Below are 16,103 nucleotides of genomic sequence, written 5' to 3'. Positions count from 1 at the left end.
GTCTTCCCCATGTGCTTTCAGCATCCTTCTCCCCCTCTGTCTTCCCCATGTCCTTTCAGTGTCCTTCTCCCTCCTCTGTCTTCCCCAGTGCTTTCAGCGTCTTTCTCCCCCCTCTGTTTTACCCATTTCCCTTAAGCATCTTTTCCTCTCCACTCCACCTTTCCTCCCTCCCTGCCCCTTACCTTCATGGCGCTTCCCCGCCCGACCGACCGACAACAGGCCCGGTCCGACAACCTCCCTGCCCTGTGGCCGCGAGTCTAAATTACCTTCTTACAGCAGCTGAGTGTTGTAGTTGCATAAGGCTTCATCTCTGGTTGCGTCAGAGATGACCTTTATGGCAGCTACACGCAGCTTCAATACTCCAGCTGCTGTAAGAAGGTAATTTAGACTCGCGGCCACAGGGCAGGGAGGTTTGTCGGACCAGGCCTGTTGGCGGGCGGGAGGGCGAAAGCGCCACGAAGGTAAGGGGACCTGGCCGGTTGTGCACCCCCCTTAGGCTGCACCCAGGGCAGACCGCCCCCTCTTGGTACGCCACTGGCCCAGTACTGGCCTTAGTCCTTCAATATTTACTATTATTTTCTGATTCTAGATCCTCTGTGTTCATCCCACACTTCTTTGAACTCTGTCTTTGAACTCTGTCCAGGCATCCACCACCCTCTCCGTAAAGTAGAATTTCCTAACATTGCTCTTGAATCTTCCACCACTCAACCTCAAATTATGTCCTCTGGTTTTACCATTTTCCTTTTTCTGAAAAAGATTTTGTTCTACATTAATACCTTTCAAGTATTTTGAACGCCTGAATCATATCTCCCCCTATCCCTCCTTTCCTCTAGGGTATACATATTCAAGGCTTCCATTCTCTCCTCATACGTCTTCTGGCTCAAACCTCCTATCATTTTCGTCGCCCTTCTCTGGACCGCTTCATGTCTTATTACGGCCTTCGCCAGATACGGTCTCCAAAACTGAACACAATATTTCAAGTGGGGCCTCACCAACGACCTGTATAGGGGGCATCAATACCTTCTTCCTTCTACTGGCTACACCTCTCTTTATACAGCCTAGCATCCTTCTGGCAGCTGCCAACGCCTTGTCACACTGTTTTTTCGCCTTTAGATTTTTGGATACTATCACCCCAAGGTCCCTCTCCCCATCCGTGCATATCAGCCTCTCACTTCCCAGCATATACGGTTCCTTCCGATTATTAATCCCCAAATGCATTACTCTGCATTTCTTTGCATTGAATTTTAGTTGAGTTTCAAGTTTCAAGTTTCAAGTTTACCTTTATTTGATGAATCGCTTATCACAATACCTAAGCGATGTACAATTAAAAACCATCAGAGTGTGGCAATACATTTAGTTAATAAAAATCAATTAAGAGACAGACATACATTTAGTTGACAAAAAATCACTTAAGAAACTGACAAAGATTGACGAACATGAAGGGGTGGGAAGCAAGGGAAGAAGTTACAATTTTGTTATCTGTTAAAGTTTAACATCCAAGGGTAAAAGCACATTGGGTAAAGATGGGTTAAGATGAAAAAGAAGGGTATGGAAGCCTAAAAAAGACTATGTTTTATAGGTCAAATGCGTCCTGGAATAAATATGTTTTTAAAATTTTCTTAAACGCAACAAGGTCTTTTTCGTTTTTGATAAAATTTGGAAGGGAGTTCCACAGTGTGGGCGCTTTTACAGAGAATATATCATTGCGTCTTGTGCCTATGATTCTTAGTGAAGGGACTGATAGCAAATTTAATGAAGAGGATCTTAATGAACGAGCAGATTTGTGTGGGAAAATCATTTTTGCAATAAATTGGGGTTGCCAGACATTAGACCATTCCTTTAACTTTTGCAGATACTTTTTCATATTTTCCACTCCGTGTCTACTCTGTTAATTTTAAATTCTGGCAGGAAAGTGATGCGCACTGGTAATTTACAATTTCTTTTTAATTCTGGCAGCAAAGGGTTGGAAACTAAGGGCTAGATTCATTAAGCCCATCGATCATGTCCCAACCACTTTGCGACCCCGACCCGATTCACTAACCTTCCGAGCGTATCCGCACATGATCTATGCATGCAAATGAGGGGAAATGGCATGCAAAGTAGGAAGGGCCTCGATTCACTACACAAATTCAGGCAAACCGACTGGGCTGGCCGATCCAAAAACAAGCAACTGCTGAGGACTAGTCTCTTGTGCAAAAACCCTGCTCTCTGCCGCCCTGCTCTCTGCCCTGACTCCCCTGCTCTCTGCCCCAACTCTCCTGCTCTTGCCGCCCCGCCTCTGTGATTTTAACCCACGGGTTTAAAGCAGGGTTGCACTATGGTTGTGTTCTGTTAAGTTCCAGAACACGCCGCAGTGCAGCCCCACTTTAAACCCGCAGGTTAAAACCACGGGCTGGTAAATAAGAAAATTAAAAAAAAAAAATTGCACCAATAGCAAAAAAAAAGAATAGAGAGAAAGTGCATGCGCAGGCAAAGAAAATAGTCTGCCCATGTGTTAGGATCGCTCTTCAGTAATCAGTGTGGTCAGTTAGGGGCATGTCTTCGATTGGCCTAATTTGACTGCGGGCACGTTGTGAATCGGGTGCCCAGCCACCTCACGGATCAGATCGCCCATGGATCAGATTGGATCCATGAGGTTAGTGAATCTAGGCCTAAGAGGGAGGAAGAAGGTGTTTGTCCTTGGTCCCAGATCTTTTTATGCTAAATTTCTTTTGGACGAGTGGTTGCCTTGCTTTGTTTATGGAATGCCCTTTATCTCCCCCAATACCCCAATAAACAAAACATGGCAACCATTTATCCTTAGTGCAAAAAGAACTGGGGGTAAGAAAAAACACCTTCTTCCTCCTTCTCAAAGTTTCCAGCCCTCTACTGCCAGAATTTAAAATCGTGACCAATGTTCTTTCCCTCCAAAATTCAAATTCACGACCAGTGAACTTTCCCACCAAAATTCAAATTTAAGACCAGTGGACTTTCCTTCATCAATCACCTCAAGCTCCAGCTAATCAGGTTGGAAGACACATTATATATAAATACAAACTGCAGACTTCACAGCACACCCTGAAAAAGCCACAGAATTATGGCTGAAACATCGGTTCTACCTACTCAGAGACAGCAAGACCCAGACAACTGCAACAATCAGTATGCATTCTTATTATTTTCTTTTCTACCATACTTCACTGTAAAGTTAGTTTGCTGAGATTTGATATAGATTTTATACAATAGGGTCACCACAAGAAGGTACTCAGCAAGACTTGAGGGAAAAATGTATTCTCTCCCTCTCAGAGAGAAACAACAATTCATCAGCTGCTGCCACTGAATTTTACATTGTGCTCCCTTATGACACCTATGTGGGAGATCTTGGTTTTGATTCCAGGATTTGGCTCATTCACAGCTCCTGTCAGGAAAGAATCTTAGCCAGCAACACCCATATGCTCACTGTGATGCACACTTGTATAAGTTCTAAAGAAAATCCTGGTCCCTGAGGCAAGAATGATTGCAGCAAAGGCTAGGATGGGTGAAGGAGAAAACCCCCAGGAAGATGTGTATTTGTATGATGGTTAGGGCAGATGCCGTTACAACTGGAAGAACTGCAATAAAAAGCTACTCAGGACATAAGAATAGTATCTGCTAAATTTGTTATTTCCCATCAATAAAGAATGGGAGAAAAGCTTTAGCCAATCAGACCCTTTGAGTGCCAATTATAAAACAGCACTGAGCACTGTTTTGGGGGGGGTTTGGTGCCCATTTTTGACCACCTTATACTAAAACGGTGCTTACACACGTAATTGCTGTTATAGAACACTAGCATACCAGCCTCTAAAGAATAAAAAAAGACTTTCACTCAGCTGCAGACTACAGCTTACCTATTATTGTTATTTCCTTTTTTGTCCTTATCATCACTCAGATTTATTCTTGGATCACGTTGTCTAATTGAGGACTTGAGATAGAAAAAGATAGAAAAAGATGCCTGAATCTGCTGAGAGGGAGGGACCAGGTGATGCAGAGCCTTTTATTTCCTGTAGCTTGCCAGGTGAAAGAGGGAGGAGTAGGAAACAGCCTGAGGCATACCAGCACCACACCGATGACTGTGGCATGGAGGATGTGAGCCTAAAGGAGGAAACGATTGCAGAAGGAAGTTTCCCAGACTCTGCCATGCAATAGGAAGACTCGGCTACTCCAATGCCTCAGGAAGAAAAGAGCATGGAGCTGTAACCACAATTCCAGGCAGGTCAGAGTTAGTATTTTAAGTTTATGTTTAAACGGTTCATAAGAACATAAGAATAGCCTTACTAGATCAGACCAAAGGTCCATCAAGCCCAGTAGCACATTCACACGATGGCCAATCCAGATCACTAGTACCTGGCCAAAACCCAAAGAGTAGCAACATTCCATGCTACCGATCCAGGGCAAGCAATGGCTTGCCCCATGTCTTTCTCAATGACAGACTATGGACTTTTCCCTTCAAGAAATTATCCAAACCTTTCTTAAAACCAGCTATGCTATCCACTCTTATACATTCCAGAGCTTAACTATTCTCTGAGTGAAAAAATATTTCCTCCTATTGATTTTAAAAGTATTTCCCCGGCACTTTGATCAGTTTTGATGGTTCTGATTGGCACTTGGACATCCAAGTGCTGATTTAGGATGTTTTTTGGACGTCTATGGCCCAGATTCACTAAAGACAGCGACTCAATCGCTGTTGGCCAATTTTCTGGCTGATTTTCAAACAGCGATTGAGTTGCTATCAAGTTTGCATGCAAATGATTTGCACGGTGGCCCATTTTTTGCTATAAAAGATTTAGATATAGGTCTGATGTCTTAAGGCATTAATCTGTAGTATCTTGATGGTAACACAGTTACCCCGACAGGTCTACAGCAGTCAGGTTTTAGGATCGTAGAACCTGATGCAAAATAGCCAAGCAAATGTTAGTGAATCAATCGCTTGGCTATTTTGCATTGGATTTTACATATTTGCATGGCCGGATCGGAAAATGGGCGATCGAGGGGAAAAACACGTGGTGGGCCCTTTTGTGAATTGGGTCGGTTAGCAGTGATCGTTTAGCGAGGATCCATGACTTTAGTGAATCGGGGCCTATGTCTTTTGATTATGGGCCCCTAAGTGTACTCATATGCTTATGCTCCTAAACACTAGTATTCTATACATTTAAGTATACAACAGATAAAGTTGGGCACCCTGTTAAAGAATGAAGGCTTATGCTTAAATGGAGGTCCATATGCTCCATATCACAGAGCAACTTATCAATTTCAAGATTGTTTCTTCTAACAATGTTTAATACTACAGTTATAAACTATCAAAGAGCATTTTTCCATCTTTTTTGAGTTAGATGGTTTGAAATGTTTTAAGATATCTCTCATGTGAGAGCTTTTTGAACATCTGAGAAGGGACTCTTGCCATTGCCACTGAAGAAAAATACTACTTACATTGCAGGTGAAATTCTCTTCTGGTTCAATAAGATAAGTATGATTCCCATCATAGAACATCCCACTGAGAAAAGTAGAAAACACAATTAGTTTTTCATTCATGCTATCTTCTTTTTTTTTTTTAATATTCTTTATTCATTTTCAAAATTACATTAAGTGTAAAATATATTCATTCACAGTAACAATAAATATATCACTTATAAACAATCATTGGTACATTATATAAATTTTTATCCCTTCCCCTTTCCCATCCCTCCCATCCTTCTTAAGTCATGCATTTTATGAAAAAAATGATAAGAAATCCATAGAAATAATATCAATAAAGCCACAATGTTCTAAGTTACAGTAAAGGTTATACATTTATGGTTATGCATTTAAAGGATCATTATTGTTTATATGTGAGCTTTGCTTCTAACGCTTCATAAATTCAGATAAACATGTTCTTCCTAAACTAAAGCAAATCAGAATCCTTAAAGAAACAATACATCTCATTTTACATTACATTACATTAGAGATTTCTATTCCGCCGTTGCCTTGCAGTTCAAGGCAGATTACAAAAGAATTACAAAAACTGTATTACAAGAATAGGATATCTGGTAATTTCTAGAGGAGATAAAGAGTGGATGAGGTTGCTTTGGGGAATTGGGAAGGTATTGGGAAGTGGTATTGGGCGTGGGAAGGAGCTAACGGTATTAAGTCGTTTGCAGGAATTTCTTGAAAAGTAGGGTCTTTATTTCTTTTCTGAATGTTTTTTGTAGTCTGGGGTCATAATCAGTAGATTGGAGATTTGATTGTCGAGTTTTGCTGCTTGTGTGGCTAAGAGGCCATCATATAGTTTTTTCCGTCTGACTTCTTTGATAGGAGGGTGCATGAATGGAGTGTGGGTTTTCCTATGCCTAGTTGATTTAGTTTGGATGAGGCGGTTGTTCAGGTAGGTTGGGCTGTCGCCATTTATGGTTTTAAATAGTAGGCAATAGAATTTGAATAGTATTCTTGCCCGAATTGGAAGCCAGTGTGAGTTGAGGTATGCCTCTGTGATGTGGTCGTGTTTCCTCAATGAAAAGATAAGTTTCAGTGCTGTGTTTTGTATTGTTTGTAGTTGTTTTATCATTGTTGCTGGACAGGGGAGGTAGAGAATGTTGCAATAGTCTAAAAGGCCTAGGACTAGGGATTTTACTAAGAGCCGGAATTGTGTTCTATCAAAGAATTTTCAAACTTATCTTAAGTTTTCTCATAACTACGAATGATTTCTGTATTGTTTTATTGATTTGTGGTTGCATGGTGCAGCATCTATCTATCGTCATTCCTAGTAGTTTTAGGGTGGGTTGAATGGGGTAATTGATTGAGTTAATTTCCATATTGGTTATGGTTGGGACTTGTTGTTTTCGAGGAGGATGAATTTTGTTTTGTCTGGGTTCAGCTTCAGTTTATGATCTTTCATCCATGTTACTACTGTTTCTAATGTTCGGTGTAGTGTGTTTGTCATAGAAGGCTTGGGTTGATCAAAAGGTATGAGAATGGTGATATCGTCTGCATAGCTATATGAAGCTAGGCCTAGTTTGTCCAGGCAGGCGCCGAGGGAGGCAGTATAGAGATTGAAGAGAGTAGGAGATAGTGGGGATCCGCAGGGGTACGCCACAGGGGTTGGATCAAAGTTCCGATTTTTCTTTGTTCGACTTTACTATGTAGGTTCTAGATTTTAGGAATCCTTCAAACCATGAGTATACCTTATCAGTGTATCCAAAATTTGCAGTAGGATGCTGCTGTCGGATCCAATTGTATGAGTAGCATTTTTTTGCCTGTGCTAAGGTGTTGTCTAGCTGTATCAACAAGGGAGCCTAGTAGTGTCTCTGTGTTGAAGTTGGTTCTGAAGCCGGATTGCATGGGGTGGAGTATGTTGTGGTCTTCCAGATAGTTGGTGAGGAGTTTGGCTACTAGCCCTTCTGATAGTTTGACATAGAGCGGTATTGAGGCAATGGGTCTGTAATTGGATGGTTGATCCATTGCTCCTTTAGGATCGGTGTGATAATGATTTCGCGAAGGTCAGTTGGGAAAGGCCATCTGTGAACATGGTTTGTATCCATTGTAGGAGAAGGGCACGGAATTTTGTGCTGGAGGTTTTTAAGAGATATGGTGGGCAGTGGTTGAGGTCACATGATGCGTGGCTGTACTTTCTGTAGAGTTTGTTAAGGTTGGACCATTTTATATTAGGGAAGTGGGACCAGGTTCTCTCTGCAGTTGTTGATTCTTTCCCTGCTGTATCCACACCACTTTATATTTCTGTATGTTATGAAGAAGTAGCAATGGCTGTAAGGGAACTAAAAAAACAGCAACAGAGAAAACGCAAATGTTTCCTGCCTGCCACATTCTTTGCCTATTTTCCACCCTTTATCCTAGCTCAGTGGGAGCAAAGAGACAACAGCAAGTCTTCTCTCAATGCAGGAGATTTAGCAGCTTCAGGAATAATAGTTATATACAGTATAATCAATCTCTTAATCTTCTGTGCTACTAGTGTGAGTTCCTGATTATTTATTTATTTTATTCATTCATTCAATTTTCTATACCATTGTCCCAAGGGAGCTCAGAACAAGGGAAAGACTAAAATATTACTTGTTACTCTTTGGGATTCTGGAATGTTGCTACTCTTTGGGTTTTGGCCAGGTACTAGGGACTTGGATTGGCCACCGTGGGAACAGGCTACTGGGCTTGATGGATCATTGGTCTGACCCAGTAAGGCTATTCTTATGCACATGAATTTATTCAGGTACTCTAGTAAAACAGAGATAAATAACACTGAAGAGTAAGGACAAGTTTATAGACACGAGGTCTATTCAGACCATGGGGGGCAGCCTGGTTAAGTCCTGTGATCGGCGGTGAGCCTGGATATTCAATGGCAGGCCGTTTCCAATAACTAGCGTTGAATATCCAGGGTTTTTTTGGCTGCTATTAACTTAACTGGCTAAGTCAATATTCAGCACTGGCCAGTTAATTGCAAAATCTTTGGAGTCACCTGCCTTCTTGGTGTCTTTAGACACTGAGAAGATGTTTGACAGAGTTGAATGGTTATATATGATGGATGTGCTATCATGGTTTGGATTGGGCAACAATTTTTGTAACATGATTAAAGCACTTTATATATTACCAAGTGCAAAGTTATATGTTAATAACTGTTTATCACCAAGCTTCACATTACACAGGGGAACAAGACAAGGGTGCTTCTTGTCACCATTACTTTAGCACTTGAGCCGTTATTATTAGCAACCAGACAGGGACCTAATATTAAAGGGATCCCCTGTGGTTCTGACATATATAAATTAAACGCATATGCTGATAATGTGCTTCTCTATCTGATGGAGCCTATGCAGATTAGTCCCATATTACTTGAAGTTATTAATAATTTTGGAAGCTTCTCTGGCTATTAAATAAATTGGTTAAAGTCAGAGCTATTGCCAATTAATGTGTTAATCAATTAAGACCTTTTAGGGAGTTTTCTTTCAAGTGGCAGCCAGATGGCTTTAAATATCTGGGAATACAGGTACATTCCACCTTGGATGAAACAATTAATTTGGTAATGTTAGACTCATTAAGCAGTTCATGGCCTACCTATGGCTAAACCTCTTACATACACACATCGTATATTTTTTTTTCTCTCTCTCTCTCTCTCTGTTTCTCTTTCTTTTTCTCTGTCGGGGGGTTGCGGCTCAACAGGGCAGGAGGGCTTGGGCTCCCTCCTGCCCGGATCATTGGGGGGGGGGGTGGATTCTGTAACTGGTGTTGTTTTTAACAGATATCCAGTTTTTAGACAAAGAACTGGCTGCTCCTTCGCCTAAAAGCTCTTGTGTTGGGTGTTTGGGACTTAGGCTTTTTTTGGTTGATTATATGTTGTTAGTGTAGACGTAGTGGTGATGTGGGCATTTAAACAGCTGAAAGTAGAGGCAGGCCATTATTTTTAAAAATCCTCTTTTGGATATTTTTTTGATAATGGACATTTTCCCTGCTTCTACTTACAACGTTTAGGGCCTTAGGCTAAAAGGGGACTTAAGACTTTTTTTTTTTTTTATTATACCCCTTTAATTATGCAAATTGGAGAAGAAAATGTAACCAACACTTACTGAAGTCCATGGCATGTTGATAGAGCCACAAGTGACTCCAAGTTCCCTCGGATATGTCCTTGGTAATAGCAATGCTCTCCACCCTGCAATGAAAATGGAGAAAGAGATTTCAGAATATGTTTCAACACAGTATGTTTTGTAGACAAAAGACAAAATGTAATAAGCAGATGTCATGGAATAAAAATACAATCATGTTATTTTTATAAATGCAGGCTGTTTATAACATGTCCATCGAATACAACAGAGGGGAACATAAGAATTGCCACTGCTGGGTCAGACCAGTGATCCATCATGCCCAGAAGTCCACTCACGCAGAGATCCTCTGGTCAAAAACCAGCACCCTAGCTGAGACCAGTCCTACATCTAATTCGAGAATACCTCTACTTCAGGAAGCAAGCCTGGCTCTTCTTCCAAGCCTTTAATATACAGGGTGACTGATTGTACACATTCTACATCTGGATCAGCTCCTTATATTTTGTTTAACTGTACAAACTAGTTGCCTTGAGTTTAGCCACCCATCTGTTTATTCCTATGGACTCTACAGTATACCACCCATCTTGTTCCCATCTATATGTCTGCACTTGGCCTCTCGGATATATGATAAGCTGTATTGTCGAAAAACATTAACATCATACCTCTGTTAGCTGAATGTTCTTATTCCTGCTTATTAGGTATTATGCTGACATTGGTATTATGCTGACATTGTTTTATATCTCTGTTATTTGAATTTCAGTGTGTATATTTTGGATACTGTTTCATAGCAGTCCTATTAAGTTTCAGTTTGTTGATTTCGTTTACCTCATTTATTGCATTTATGTTAACAGTTGGTCATTTTACTATTGTGATGCTGTTAACAAAACTGTACTATATATGTTAAACTTCATCTGCTGTACACCACCTTGGGTGAATCTCTTCATAAAGGCAATTAATAAATCCCAATAAATAAATAAAAAACATACATAAATTGGTAGATGCTTCATACATAAACCTGCATATGTGGATCACTTACTCCTATTTGCAATCAGTGTACTGTTCTCATACTTCATGTTCCACCTCAACAGTAAATAATGAACTAAACCAGTTCAACATCCAAAGAGAAGATTTAGTATCTTAATTTTCAACTGTTTATTATAATTAAGTAAATGAGAAACTTAGTGGGGGGGTGGGGGGGTGAAGTTAGCAAGATGTGGTAAAAAAGCAAGTTACCATGGGAGTCACTAACCTGTGGTATTACAGGTTACTGCATAAAGATGCAATACCATATTACAGTACCACAGGTTGCTGACTACTGTTATAAATGAATTTCAATACTAGTAAGCCACTTTACAAGCAGTGTTTAATACAGAAGTTTGGTAGTATCAGACCTCATAGCCCTGGCCCCATGCTCTCGGGTCACAACTTAAAAAGGCTGCCCTTCCATTTCCCCGATCATCACCTCAACACCCATCGATGCGCACCCCCAACCTCCCCAATTATCAACCCAATCCCCACAATGACACCCAAATTTCCCTCAGCACAATACCCCAACTCTCTGATAATCTCTGAACCCCCCCTATACAAGACCCAACCCCCTGCTAACACTCAAACCCCCTTGATCAGAAACCCGACCCCCACCCCTCAAATGAACCCACTCACATCCATCCCCATGGGCCCATCTTTACTAGCTTCTGGTGGTGTAGTGTGTCCCTGGGCATGAGTCTCCGTAGTCGCTCTGCCCTTGCTGCACATTCTGACAAAATGGTGCTCCAGCATTAGTATCAATTTAGGATGGTGGAGGTGACGCTTCTGATTGGGGGGGCTGAGGTCATATATAGGGGAGTTCACGTGTCATCGAAATGTTGATGTCTTGTGCAGAGAGGTGTTTGGGGGAGGGTGGAAGAGACAACACTACTATAGTCCCTATAAAACATGTCCTGGGAGCATCAGGCAGTGGCTTTGAGGCCTTATGCTCCAGGAACGATAAAATAACTCCAGCTTTTGGTTAGGATTATTCATCCAGGTGTTCACTGCATATTGTGTTTTACATTTTACCTACTAATGAGCTACTTTACATGCATTTGCATCTCATGGTGACTTAGTTATTGTTGCATTATGATAATTTAAGTCATGTCAGTGTCCTGTAACACAAATTAAGGGGCAAATAACATGTCTTAGAGCCTTTACTCAGATTGATAACTACCGTATTTTCACGCATATAACGCGCGCGTTATACGCGTTTTTACCTACCGCGCATACCCCTCGCGCGTTATATGCGTGAGCGCGGTATACGAAAGTTTTCAAACATAGTTCCCACCCCGCCCGACGCCCGATTCACCCCCCCAGCAGGACCACTCGCACCCCCACCCCGAACGACCACTCGCACGCGCTCCCACCCGCACCCGCATCCACGATCGGAGCAAGAGGGAGCCCAAGACCTCTTGCCCGGCCGACTCCCCGACGTCCGATACATCCCCCCCCCCCCGGCAGGACCACTCGCACCCCCACCCCGAAGGACCGCCGACTTCCCGACAATATCGGGCCAGAAGGGAGCCCAAACCCTCCTGGCCACGGCGACCCCCTAACCCCACCCCGCACTACATTACGGGCAGGAGGGATCCCAGGCCCTCCTGCCCTCGACGCAAACCCCCCTCCCCCCCAACGACCGTCCCCCCCCAAGAACCTCCGACCGCCCCCCCAGCCGACCCGCGACCCCCCTGGCCGACCCCCACGACCCCCCCACCCCCCTTCCCCGTACCTTTGGAAGTTGGCCGGACAGACGGGAGCCAAACCCGCCTGTCCGGCAGGCAGCCAACGAAGGAATGAGGCCGGATTGGCCCATCCGTCCTAAAGCTCCGCCTACTGGTGGGGCCTAAGGCGCGTGGGCCAATCAGAATAGGCCCTGGAGCCTTAGGTCCCACCTGGGGGCGCGGCCTGAGGCACATGGTCGGGTTGGGCCCATGTGCCTCAGGCCGCGCCCCCAGGTGGGACCTAAGGCTCCAGGGCCTATTCTGATTGGCCCACGCGCCTTAGGCCCCACCAGTAGGCGGAGCTTTAGGACGGATGGGCCAATCCGGCCTCATTCCTTCGTTGGCTGCCTGCCGGACAGGCGGGTTTGGCTCCCGTCTGTCCGGCCAACTTCCAAAGGTACGGGGAAGGGGGGTGGGGGGGTCGTGGGGGTCGCCAGGGGGGGGCGCGGGTCGGCTGGGGGAGCGGTCGGAGGGTCTTGGGGGGGGCGGTCGTTGGGGGGGAGGGGGGTTTGCGTCGAGGGCAGGAGGGCCTGGGATCCCTCCTGCCCGTAATGTAGTGCGGGGTGGGGTTAGGGGGTCGCCGTGGCCAGGAGGGTTTGGGCTCCCTTCTGGCCCAACTACCAAAGGTACGGGGAAGGGGGGTGGGGGGGTCGTGGGGGTCGCCAGGGGGGGTCGCGGGTCGGCTGGGGGAGCGGTCGGAGGTTCTTGGGGGGGGCGGTCGTTGGGGGGGAGGGGGGTTTGCGTCGAGGGCAGGAGGGCCTGGGATCCCTCCTGCCCGTAATGTAGTGCGGGGTGGGGGTAGGGGGTCGCCGTGGCCAGGAGGGTTTGGGCTCCCTCCTGGCCCGATATTGTCGGGGAGTCGGCGGTCCTTCGGGGTGGGGGGTGCGAATGGTCCTGCCGGGGGGGGGATGAATCGGACGTCGGGGGGGGTGAACGGAGAGTCGGGACAGCGCACGGAGAGGCGGGGCAGTGCACGGAAGTCAGGGGGGTGAACGGAGAGTCGGGACAGCGCACGGAAAGTCAGGGCAGTGCACGGAAGTCAGGGGGGGTGAACGGAGAGTCGGGACAGCGCACGGAAAGTCAGGGCAGTGCATGGAAGTCAGGGGGGGGTGAACGGAGAGTCGGGACAGCGCACGGAGAGGCGGGGCAGTGCACGGAAGTCAGGGGGGGTGAACGGAGAGTCGGGACAGCGCACGGAGAGGCGGGGCAGTGCACGGAAGTCAGGGGGGTGAACGGAGAGTCGGGCAGCATGCGCGGTATAATCGTGAGCGCGTTATACCAAAGTTTTTGTGCTTATCATCGTGATTTCTGCGCGCTATACACGTGTGCGCGTTTTATACGGGTGCGTGTTATTTGCGTGAAAATACGGTACTCCTTATTGTAGAGAGCTAAACCCAAGAGTGCAACACTAATTCTGGTTCAAATACAAGACACAATCAGGTCGATATTCCAAGCAACTTTACCAGCCAGAAACAGACACTGAACGATAAAATCACTTGTTAGGGGCTATTTGCTAATTTGCTACGGCACTTGAGCAGTTATCGCCACTATAAATTAGCTGTTATAATGTAAGCGAAAACCGCCTATTTCGGGAATGTTCCTGGGGTAGGGTGGAGTGGATTCAGCAAGGTTACCCTCATAAATAAGACTGCATAAAAATCAGACCTCTCTTTATGCAGCAACGCACACTACTACTACTATTAATTATTTCTAGAGCACTACCAGTTGTATGCAGCGTTGTACATAGTCATGAAGGAGACAGTCCCTGCTCGAATGAGCTCACAATCTAATCAATCAAGACAGATAAACAGGATGCCAGCCAGAGTAGTGGTTGCAGTTAGTGTGGGATAGTTAAACTGCTGACTAGGGTGATGAGTTAAATGTTGAAGGCAATCTCAAAATGGTGGGGTTTCAGTCTATTTTTGAATAAGGGAAGGGAAGTTTTGTGATGCATGGTTTCAGGTAGTCTATTCCAGGCATAACCTTAAATAGAGTATATTTTTATATAATATTGATGGAAAGTAGACTGAGCCCATCACACACCAACAACTCATAGCTACTTAAGCGGTAAATTTTGATTTAGCTGGCTATGCGTTAGCTATTTCTGCAAAAACTGTGCATTTAGTGCTGAAGCCGTGGCATGGCCCTGCATTCAAAATCTGGGAATAATGCCGCGGGCTGAATATTTACACCAATGCGTCTTTCTGCAGATTGGATAATGGAATGCTATTTAACTGACTGATTGTTGCTGGAAGCTGAATTAACTAGTGAAAGAATTATGCAGATTCCAGGAGTGGAGGAGAAAAAGGCAGAGGAGTGCTTTGTTTTCTGAGCCAAAGATGGCAAGATGGAAATTTTTGTGCTATGGCATGCAAAAGAATATCTACAAAACCAGGGGCTCTGAAATTAACCAATGGGGTCAAAGGTTGTACCAAGGAGACTGGAATGAATAGGTCATAGACAACATTTAACATACAACAACAGAGATTACACAAACCTATGTATCAGGAAACAGCTGCTTGCTTTTAGCTCACATGCTGTCATTATAGTACAAACTGAATGTAAACATATAGACACAAGATGTGGGGGCAGAATAACCAGTGAACTCAAAACTTGATGTACCTCCAAAGCCCATTTAAGATTAGAATGCTGTGTGCCTGATAACTTTCTCAACAAAATCGAGCAGCCTGAGCACCAGTCGTTCTCATCTGACAGCAACCCTGTGGCTTACAGGTATGTAATAAATACTGTATCAGAAAATTCCAATTCCTTCAAACACCACCATTTTAAACAACTGTGCTATTTTTCTTTATAAATCATGTTGAGGTCAATATTACAAAGTATTTATGCAGATGGCAGAGGTGCCAAAACACCAAAAATGGGAAGGAATTGGGGGCATTTCAGAGGTGGCACTACTTAGACTTATAGAAGGTAATTCTCTATAGGTCATCTAAAGTTAAGGTCTGGGATGATGCACACTAACTGCAAAATCTATATCAGCAATTGCATGTATATAATTGCCATTATAGAGTACTAGCATCAGTCTGCAGTTATGTGCCTATCTTAGGGGGCAAGCACCTATGCTAGCTCAATGACTGGTGTAAATGCTTGTATCTAACTGCTGTCAGTTAGGCATGTAACTGATACTGTTGTACAACCTGTGCAGATAAATGCTAGGTATAAATGCTCTCAACATCCTTGGCCCTGTCCCATTCCTGCAAGCTCTGCCTTAACTACACAAACCTTGAACACTTATGTGGCTTTTTTTTAATATACTTTTATTGAAATTTTTAAACATACTGTCCCAATACTTCAAACTATACCCAAATACAGAAGTAATACCCAAACAACGGAAACCCAAAGACCCTCCCCCCACCCTCATCCCTCTGTCCCCCTTACCCCCCCTCCACACACAGCATAGGCTTATAGAACACTTATGATTTTACAGTGTTCGAGGCTTATGCAAATGAGGACAGAGCTTGCAGGAATGGGACAGGGACAGAGCTCGAAGGAACGGGACAGGACGGGGAGATAGAGATCCCACAGGGATGGGGAAAATTTGTCCCTGTATCATTCTCTATAAACGTGTCTGGTAACTCAACAGTAAAATAAAGGCCAGCAGATCTGAACATTTGGCAACCTATCATTTAAAGTGATAAGCAAATAATCTTATGGTTGCCAGTAACCATAGAATTTCTGTTACAATGCTGCAGAACACCACTGTTCAAATGGCCAACAGGAAGATACTGGACTGGAGAGATAGGTTGACAAGTGTGATATCATACTGGTCAGAAGATATATATTGGTGGAACAATTAGTATAG

The 16,103-nt window shown here is 44.1% G+C and overlaps 1 protein-coding gene across 3 annotated transcripts in view; it reads right to left on the bottom strand.

Moving 5' to 3' along the window:
- ADAM22 (ADAM metallopeptidase domain 22) overlaps positions 1-16,103 on the bottom strand; it is a 486,564-nt gene that overhangs the window by 350,140 nt on the left and 120,321 nt on the right. For all 3 annotated transcript variants that reach the window (XM_033931244.1, XM_033931245.1, XM_033931246.1), the window contains exons 5-6: positions 9,555-9,637; positions 5,443-5,506 (exon numbers count right to left, since the gene is read on the bottom strand). In XM_033931244.1, the coding sequence (XP_033787135.1) occupies positions 5,443-5,506; positions 9,555-9,637 (147 nt within the window). The remainder of the gene's footprint in view (positions 1-5,442; positions 5,507-9,554; positions 9,638-16,103) is intronic.

The sequence above is a fragment of the Geotrypetes seraphini genome, chromosome 2, assembly GCF_902459505.1.
Source record: "Geotrypetes seraphini chromosome 2, aGeoSer1.1, whole genome shotgun sequence".
Lineage (NCBI taxonomy): Eukaryota > Metazoa > Chordata > Amphibia > Gymnophiona > Dermophiidae > Geotrypetes > Geotrypetes seraphini.
This window is presented reverse-complemented; position numbering and strand designations above follow the sequence as displayed.